Here is an 8893-nt window from a genome sequence, read left to right as displayed (position 1 = left end):
TGCTAGTTTGAAATTCAGACATATATACAGGACTAAGTAATTTTTATCATTATACTTTCATCAGAATAACACTCAAAAATATGTAACATCAATATAGGTATGTATTCTTTACAGCTATGTCTATAAACTACTGAATGTCGTACATGACAATATTAATATCTGTATTCCAATGTTCAGCTGCGTGATTACTATGAAAACTAATCAGATCAACACTGCAGTCTTGTCAACATCACTACCAACCACCGAACCTATTTACAGTGTTTTATTGCATAATTATTGCACGCGCATAATCGTCGCATGATGTTTTTGGTCCCTCTGTTGGATTCCGAGCACTTTGTGTAGGTAGTTTTCCGTATTAAAAAAAAATTAATTTTAAAGTTGAAATCTAATACTAATTATGCTACTACCTACTACTTATTAAATTAATAGAAATACGAAGTTGTCCGACATGTAAATTTTCTTTTAAAGACGTTTTCAAACTACATGGCATTATTCACGTTTGGTTACGTTGATTCACGTAATCGAATATCAATATTAATATTGATAGCTCGCCGATTGCATGCAACACATGCGCTCTGTCTAGTGCACAGTTAACTATATTTGATAGCCCGCACTCTATCATGGTATGTACTGTAATAGTTATGTGTTAGTTCCAGCTCATGTTCGGGTCACTGTTTTCATTTTTCTATTTAAAGTTGAACAAAATGTTTTTGGTTGCATTACTTATTGATTTGACGTGCTCTTGTATACTCTACGTTTTAAATAAACGTACTTTCCATGAATAGTTTTTGTTTTTACGAAAAACTTTACCTAACAAAAAAAAAGAATGCTTTTTTCGCATAAAAATTGCACCCCTACTTTTCAAACTTAATTTTAGTACAAAATGTGCGACGATTATGCGATAAAACACGACACTGCCATCAATGGCTAAATTTAATATCAAGTTTAATTTAAAATCATATTTACATTTAAATAAGTAATAATTAAATGTAATGAAATTGAAATTCAGTCTCTCAATAATGCACAACTAGGGTTGCCAACCGTCCCGTATTGTACGGGATTTCCCGTATTCTGTGACTGAAATAATTATCCCGTACGTAGGCAGGACGGGACGTGATATTTCCCGTATCTTGTTTAAAGTTTAATTCACACACCTGCATAAAATTGAAAAAGTATTTTCCCGCCTGCGCCGCACCACCTGTTATATGCATTGCGACATTGCGAGGCTCCGTTCACTCCGCAGTTCACTGGCCACCAAATAGTTCACGTTGACGCCGACAGGTGGCATCACTCGTCCGCGCTTAGTCTGTTATGTTTATGTTGGTATTGTGTTGAGTTGAAAACGGATAAAGTTATCTTTATTATCATATCTTTATGTATTAAATTCATCACTAAAAAAATTATTAGGCCAATACAAAAAATTTTAATATTTCAACCAGGTGCATAATTTATTTTCAGATACAAAAACTGCTAAAATAGCACCAATTTGCATCTAGAAATTCAAATTTTTCCGGGGGAGGGTGAAATAGTTGGTAACCCTATGCCCAACAAACATTAGGAAGGCCTTAAGGTTTAAATTCCTCTTCAGAACTATTTTCTTAAGCAAACACACAAGAGTTCTCAACAGAATCTTTCACAAAATTAACACACTGATGCAAACAAAGATAAATGTTTTCACTAACAGACATGGACTCAACATTTAAAAGCATCAAGTAAACAGTTTAATGATAAGGTAGAAACATCTTCAGATCACAGAAATCACTACTAGAGTTGTGCTGTTACCTCTGTCCCAAATCTAATTTATGTACTCAAGCCAAAACTAAAAGTTAAAAAAATATCAATATACACTCTGGAGTACAGTGTTGGAAAATTTTATTAAATTATGACAATGATTAATTATTTAATGTGACTCAATCATGACTGAATAAAACAGATACCTAACTATTTTAAAATTTACTGAACAAAAACTAAATGTACATACAATTACTTTATAAAGAGAAGAGTTTAGGCTTACTTTGGTTGAGTGAACTAAATCCCTCATATTAAAATGATCTTTCAGATTTCTTTATATGTATCTGCCTTTGTGGCATTACCAATATTTTTAACCATATACCGTGTTTTCTCGCATAATCGTCACAAATTTTATTCTAAAATCAAGTTTGAAAAGTAGGGGTGCAACGATTATGCGTAAAAAAAATATTTGTTAAGTAAAGTTATTCATAAAAACAAAACCCGTTCATGGAAAGTACGTTTATTAAAAAAAAGGTGGAGTATACAAGAGCACGCCAAACAATCTATACTAATAATTCCTTAAACAAAAACCTTTCTTCAACTTTAAATAGAAAAACCAAAACTCTAACGCGAACGCAAGCCACTTGAATCTGACGTGAACTAACGTGTCGTAGTACACACTTACCACGAAAGAATGCGGGCTATCAAATGAAGTTAACTCGGCACCTGACAGAGAGTGCGCGTTGTATGCACTCGGCGAGATATCAATATTTGACTACGTGCGCGCGCTCTATACGGGAAGCAACATAACCAAACATGAATGATGTGCTGGCTACATTTTTATAGCGGTACACCGCGGTAACGCAGACAATCAGATAAAAGAAGTACCGTTTGAAAACGTCTTTAAAAGAAAATTTACACGTCAGACAACTTTGTATTTCTGTTAATTAAATAAATAAGTGGTAATGACCAAAATTAAACTTTAGATTCTACCTACACTGTGGCACGCAGACAATCAGATAAAGGAAATAACGTTTAAAAATGTCTTTATAAGAAAATTTACACATCAAACAACTTCGTATTTTTCCGTTAATTTATTAAGTACTAAGTGGTAATGACCGAATAAATATTAGATTTCTACTTTAAAATACATTGTTTTATACAAAAAGATATTTACACAAAGCGCTCGGCATCTACTAGCGGGACCAAAAACATCATGCGATGTTTACGTGATAAGTTTTTTTTATCCCAATTTTGACAGCCTAAAATATGGTTGCGACGATTCTGTGCGTGCGACGATTCTGCGATAAAACACGGTAATGCCATACATACTTCCAACATAGTCCATAACTATAACATGTATCAGCAGAAATAGAAACCCTATTTAACTCCAATCTAGAAATTTTTTAAAAAATTCAATAACTGGGTTCAAAGTCAAATTTATCAGGGCTGGACAAATTTAAATGGATAGAATGTAAAATGCAGGTAAAAAACCACATTTTTTTTATGCAATGTTCTTCGTGTTGCTATATTGCTACATCAAGAGGGAAACAATGATATATTTGATTAATTGTACTTCTTAAGATCTAGATTCCTTTGACTTGCAAATGTAAATCAATAATTTTATACCTATAAGTACAAGGTTAACTGAGACAATAACCAACACCATCAAAAGCAAATTCCAACAAACAAATCTAATCTCAAAAGTAATTTTAACTAAAAACCATTCTACTGGGAATGATGAAAACTTCAACCAAGCCTTTCCTAAAACAAGTTTTTATCACAAATTAATCAATAATTTACAATATGGTCCACCAACAACCGTCAAGATCTCACATTTGAATATCTAGCCTAAAATAAGGTCCAAAAAATATATACAAAGGTGATAATACTACTCTGCTCATTTCTATGACTTTAAAGACTAGCAGAACCAGCTGTGAAACCACTCATCTTCACTGTAACCTTGAAAACAAGCAGCCGTGCTAGGAACACAGGACACCTGGGAGGCGCCCGGACCAGCCTAGTCGCGGACCAGCCTCAGGATGGTGAGGATGTTGACGAAGATGTTGACGACGTCGAGGTACAGGGTGAGCGTCGCGAAGACGTACTCCTCGGGCGAGACGGCGTACTTGTGGGCCCCGCCGAGCATCACCTGGGTGTCGAACACCAGGTAGAAGCCGAAGAGGAGCGAGGCGAGCGACGCGTACACCAGCACGACCGTCTTGCCCGGGACGCAGATGGCGACGATGCCGAACACCATGAGCACCACGGCGGCGACCAGCAGCGCCCCGCCGCACATGGTGAAGTCCCACTTGGTCTGCAGCGCAAACAGCGTCAGGGCGAGGCACACCGCCGCCGTCAGCCCCACCGCCATCAGCACCTGGGCCCAGGCGAGAGCCACACCCGTCAGGGAAGACCTCGCCCGGCCCACCCATGAGCTCTCACGTTGCCGATCACCACATGGTACATAGCTGTCTGCCCGTCCCTATGCATGTTAAGGGAGCATCCAACTTTCTGGGACGGGTAGCCTCAGCCTCTGTGTATAGCCAAAAGCTCTAACGCCCTTGCCGGTTGCGTATGCGGCGTATCCGCATCCATGCCCGTGGGGGCCCCAGAGCGGTAGGGCCTATCGGCAAAGAGTGCTGGGTTTAAGAAAGAAAAGGGGGGGGGGGGGGGGAACCCCTTGCACGGCATAATCATGTCCCTATGTATGCTTAGATCTTTAAAACTACGTAACGGATTTTGATTCGGTTTTTTTTTTTAATAGAGTGTGATTCAAGAGGAAGGTTTTATAAGTATAATACGTGCATAACATAGTAGAGAAACACTGATAATTTAAGAGGGTTTCTGAAGTGATGTCGTAAATAAACACATTTTTTTTTTTTTGCTGCTCACATTGCAAACGCTGGCTGAAACCTACAAGATGGATCATGTCGTTGATGATTGTTGATTATCTTTTGTTTTTAGTCTATATTTATAATTAGTATATTTAGTATCAGCATTGCACCCGTGTGAAGCCGGGACGGGTCGCTAGTAGACTTATAATACGAAAACCAGTCAAATTTTAACACAGATTTCTTTAAAATAACAGAGTATGATAAATATAAGCAAAATTGTATTTTCAACTGAATTTCCGGACATGAATCACACCTAGTTTCTGCACCCGCCTCTAGAATTCACTGCTGGAGCAGCTGTGTGGACCATTGAATCATTGGATTAGCAGACTTAAATTTTAAAACATGTAATAAAAAAAAAGCTCAGATAAGAGCAATAAATACAGGAAGGGGGTAGGGGACCCCTGGTCTGAACCTCATTTTCGACTAAGAATTTTTTTGATATACTGTCCATCTTGTTAAAATTCATTAAACAATTAATACTTGAATTAATACTGATTATAGTGGGCTCCAAACCACTTGGGTGTCGATTCTGTGCTCAAATGAGAGAAATGCACAGGTGTTGGGATCAAACATACAACCCTTTGCCCTGTTTACAGAAAATGTCACACATTTATCTTATGCAAAATGTGAAAAGTAGAGGTGGGTTGTTACAGCAATTTTCGGTATCTGTTCCAACAAGTTACTGATACAGTAATGTACTGGTTACAAGTATCTGATACTTCTGTATCAGCTACAGCAGAAGCGGTCCCAGAAAGCAACATGGTATCAGCATCCTCGTTACAGCATCCTCCGTGCCGTCATCACCAGCGTAAAAAGGTATCAGTTTTCTCTTTCCACGTTCTTCGTAAAAAGGTATCAGTTTTCTCATTCTACATTCTTCGTAGTCGTAAAAAGGTATCAGTTTTCTCATTCTACATTATTCGTAGTCAAAAAAAGGTATAGGTGTTCTCTTTCCACGCCTTCCGTAATCGGAGTCTTCAATCTTTGCAAGGAGCACGCACTGCGCACTGAGCGTACTGTGATGAGAAGCCTAAGATGTACATCAAGCTCTGTCCCTGCCCGAACATGCCCGAATATTCACCTTCGGCCAGCCTCGGGATTTGTTTTATTTTTGCGCAGGAAAAATGAATTCAAATATTAAAAGTGGTAGGTTAGGTTAGCTATATTAAAACACTTAAAAAAAGCTACGGACGGTTAGTTAGGTTAGTATAGCTACATTAAAATAAACAGAGAAATATAAATATATATAAATAAACCGGAGGTTGGCCGAAGGTGAATATTCGGGCGTGTTCGGGCAGGGACAGAACTTGATGTACATCTTAGACTTCCACATCCTCTACATTCTTTCCCTTCTTTATCCCTTATTCGTCGTGCCGCTCCCTCCCCTTTCACAAGCTCCGCCCAAGTGACCGTCATCTGCGATCTGGTTCTGCGCACATTGGCCGTGGTGTTGTTCCAGGTGAATTCTAAACTGATACTAAAGTACTTGATACTTGAATGGTGTACTCGTTTGCAGTATTTGATACAGGCGTGTATCAGTTACAAAATAGCAGATTTAAACTCTGTAACCCACCTCTAGTGAAAAGAATCCCATTGATAAAAGCTTATGAATCTAATAAACTTAAGCGTGGTATCTGTTAGTTATTTTCAGTAGTGGCCCTAGACTTTATTAGGCCTGGGGCTATTTACTTATTTTGGAAGCCCTCTCCCAGGAAAATTTGAAAAATTTACTCTCAAATGTTTTAAACTCAACCTGGAACATAAATTTCAATGGTTTTGCTTATTTATCTTAAGATATTTTGATACGCTTTCCTTATAAATTATCCTCAGGTCAGTTTTACAAGCACCTTAAGATATCAAATTTCCAGTATAATCACATCATAAGACATGGCAATAAATATTTTATTTAAATTTTTTCTAAAACAAATTGAAATAGTCGAAAATACTGAATAACATAAAATTGATACACAATTGGTTCATCGATTGTTCTCTCACAAAACAGATAAGTTTTCAACCAATTAAATTAATTTGTGATTAAGACTTGAGGTATTTTCAGGCCAATTTCTTTTATAAAACAGGTGAATTTGGTGTTACTGTTTTTAATTTTTAATAAATCTGTTTATTAAAGACCATATTACTGAAAAAAATTATATTTAAATGTTCCATGATGCTAGTGTAACTGATTCATAATGTTATTTATTTATTTTTTCTTCAAAATAATGATTTTTAATAAGCATGTATAACATTTCAGAAGAAATAAAAAAAAATTGGTAAGTATTACTGTATTTGAAAAATGTTCTAAGGGTCATAATGTAAAATTGAGTAACTAATAACCGTTTTGATTACTGAATATAATATTTAAAAGATTAGATATTTGCCATCAGAGTTTAAGTTTTGATTGAAAATGCAGTTTTATCTCACAATTTTAGTTGCTTTTCGGTGCTTTGTGGAGAATTAACTTGAATTTCTTGTGTTACATGGTGAAATGACAAGGTTTTCGGTGTTATCGCAGTTCACCGAAAGGAACACACTATTTGGTAACCAACATTTGGTCAATTTCGATGCGCATTATTCCCGGTTTTTAAGACACCCTTTAAGTTCCCTGAGATCTCCCCGACTTGTGCAACACTGAACTCGGGAGCGGATGCTCCCCTCCCCAGGTTGCCCCCTCCGGGAGCCTCACCAGGTCCCGGTTGTAGGTGGCGGCCAGCGCCGCCAGCATGAAGCCCTGCGCCAGCGTGAACACCAGCAGGAACACCAGGTTGAGCGGCGACCGGCGCCGGACGCCTGGGCAGCACGCCATGCCGATGATGGTGACCAGCATCAGGGCGAAGGCGATCCACCAAACCTCCGGGTGGGCCTGCATGAAGACCCTCGCGGGCTCGTGGTACGACACCAGCGCGATCAAGGCCAGCGTGATGGCGATCTGGACCGTCAGCAGCGAGTACACTTTCCTGTCGGCGGGGAGAAACAAAGGGTAGTCGTTCCCCCTCGTCGCGCATCCGGTTTACATCAATGTTTAATCGTTCAAAATGAATTCAAATTTGGACTAACTAATTGCAAAGCTTCAATCTTTTTTTTTTATTAATTTGTTTGAAGTAGTTACATTCAAAGCATCTCTCTATCACCTTCTATTTCTATATGTATATCTATCTATCTCTATTTCTGTATGTATCTCCTCTATATACCTATATGTATTTTTCAACACCATAAATCTGGGATTGGACCCATTAATACTTCAGGCAATGTGTGTGTGGGAAGGGAAGGGGGGGAATTATATCCCTCCCTCCCTCCCTCCCTCCCTTCCCCCCTCTAAAAAAATTCTTATCATTCCGACCAAAAAACTAAAAAAACTCAAAAGCAAACAGCAGGCACATGGGTATAATACCGCCCCCCCCCCCCCCCTTTTTTTTTCCAAAATGAAGTTCTGTTATTTCCTTAATGATCTACAACTAAGCTCTAAAAATATTTGATAGTTCAACTATAAATTATTTCACACAAAAATCTAAAAAAAAGAACCACGATAAAAAGCAACTTAAAATGAACATTACATAAATTCAACACATTAGTTCTTACCTTATAAACGCATGACGGACTGTGGTGTCTGAAAACTTGAAGTCTCCCATAAAGCTCTCACCGCCCAGTAGACCATCCGGACCAGGAGAGTACATTTTAGAAAACGTATTTTCGTCTGCAGAACGTTATGTACAACCTATAAACAATAATTGAACAAGTTGGTCAAACGAACATAACACTCCTACGAAAGTAAAATTTGCGTCGTTTTCTTTCAGCACATACAAGATTCTAGAGTGTTATCAGCACAACCTAAACCGGCACTGAGGTTCGCAAACACAAACATATGCCTTATGTAATAAACGCATTTGCGTTTATAGATTTCTAGAACCTACTAAAATGAACGTGTAGTTTATCTCTTATAAAAATGATTACTTGAGGAAAAAGACTCAATGAATAGAATTCAATGAAGTACGTCTGCATACTTACCACTAAATATTCACAAATTATACCTGCAGCAAACCACAAATTCAGCAATAACCAGAAATCGAAATAATTAATTCCAGACAGTACTGCGCAGTGCGCATGGCTACGATTTGAATACTATGGTTGGCATTAATTTCGCGCCACTAATATTCAAGGCTCTTGTAAAGTATTGATGTATTACAATATTAAAAATGTTTAAGATATGACAAATTTGCGAAGAATGAGTTTTGAGAATCTTTTTCAGTTACAGATATTTAACTCATATT

At 37.7% G+C, this 8893-nt stretch overlaps 1 protein-coding gene across 3 annotated transcripts; it reads right to left on the bottom strand.

Moving 5' to 3' along the window:
* Positions 1–2983: 2983 nt before the first annotated feature.
* LOC134540642 (protein lifeguard 1-like) lies at positions 2984–8758 on the bottom strand. Of its 3 annotated transcripts, none has more exons than XM_063383505.1 (4): positions 8631–8758; positions 8205–8340; positions 7312–7582; positions 2984–4111 (listed from the first exon to the last, which is right to left on the bottom strand). In XM_063383505.1, exons 2-4 carry the CDS (start codon positions 8297–8299, stop codon positions 3752–3754), a joined length of 726 nt encoding a protein of 241 aa, XP_063239575.1. In that variant the 5' UTR covers positions 8300–8340; positions 8631–8758; the 3' UTR covers positions 2984–3751. The 3 variants fall into 3 exon arrangements, with proteins under 3 accessions (XP_063239575.1, XP_063239574.1, XP_063239573.1); XM_063383504.1 differs by lacking the exon at positions 8631–8758 and adding an exon at positions 8537–8614; XM_063383503.1 differs by lacking the exon at positions 8631–8758 and adding an exon at positions 8427–8492.
* Positions 8759–8893: the final 135 nt, after the last annotated feature.

Source organism: Bacillus rossius, chromosome 17, assembly GCF_032445375.1.
Source record: "Bacillus rossius redtenbacheri isolate Brsri chromosome 17, Brsri_v3, whole genome shotgun sequence".
In the NCBI taxonomy this organism is placed as follows: domain Eukaryota; kingdom Metazoa; phylum Arthropoda; class Insecta; order Phasmatodea; family Bacillidae; genus Bacillus; species Bacillus rossius.
Note: the sequence above shows the minus strand (reverse complement) of the source record. Positions and strands in the feature narration are given on the sequence as shown.

Bases quoted from the DNA above. Each gene is read 5' to 3' on its own strand.
- LOC134540642 (XM_063383505.1), bottom strand. From the start codon at position 8,299: ATGTACTCTCCTGGTCCGGATGGTCTACTGGGCGGTGAGAGCTTTATG. The intron at 7,583-8,204 runs GTAAGAACTAAT...CCCCGCCGACAG, and splicing joins GTCCGTCATGCGTTTATAAG to GAAAGTGTACTCGCTGCTGA. The intron at 4,112-7,311 runs GTGAGGCTCCCG...GCCTGGGCCCAG, and splicing joins CCACCTACAACCGGGACCTG to GTGCTGATGGCGGTGGGGCT.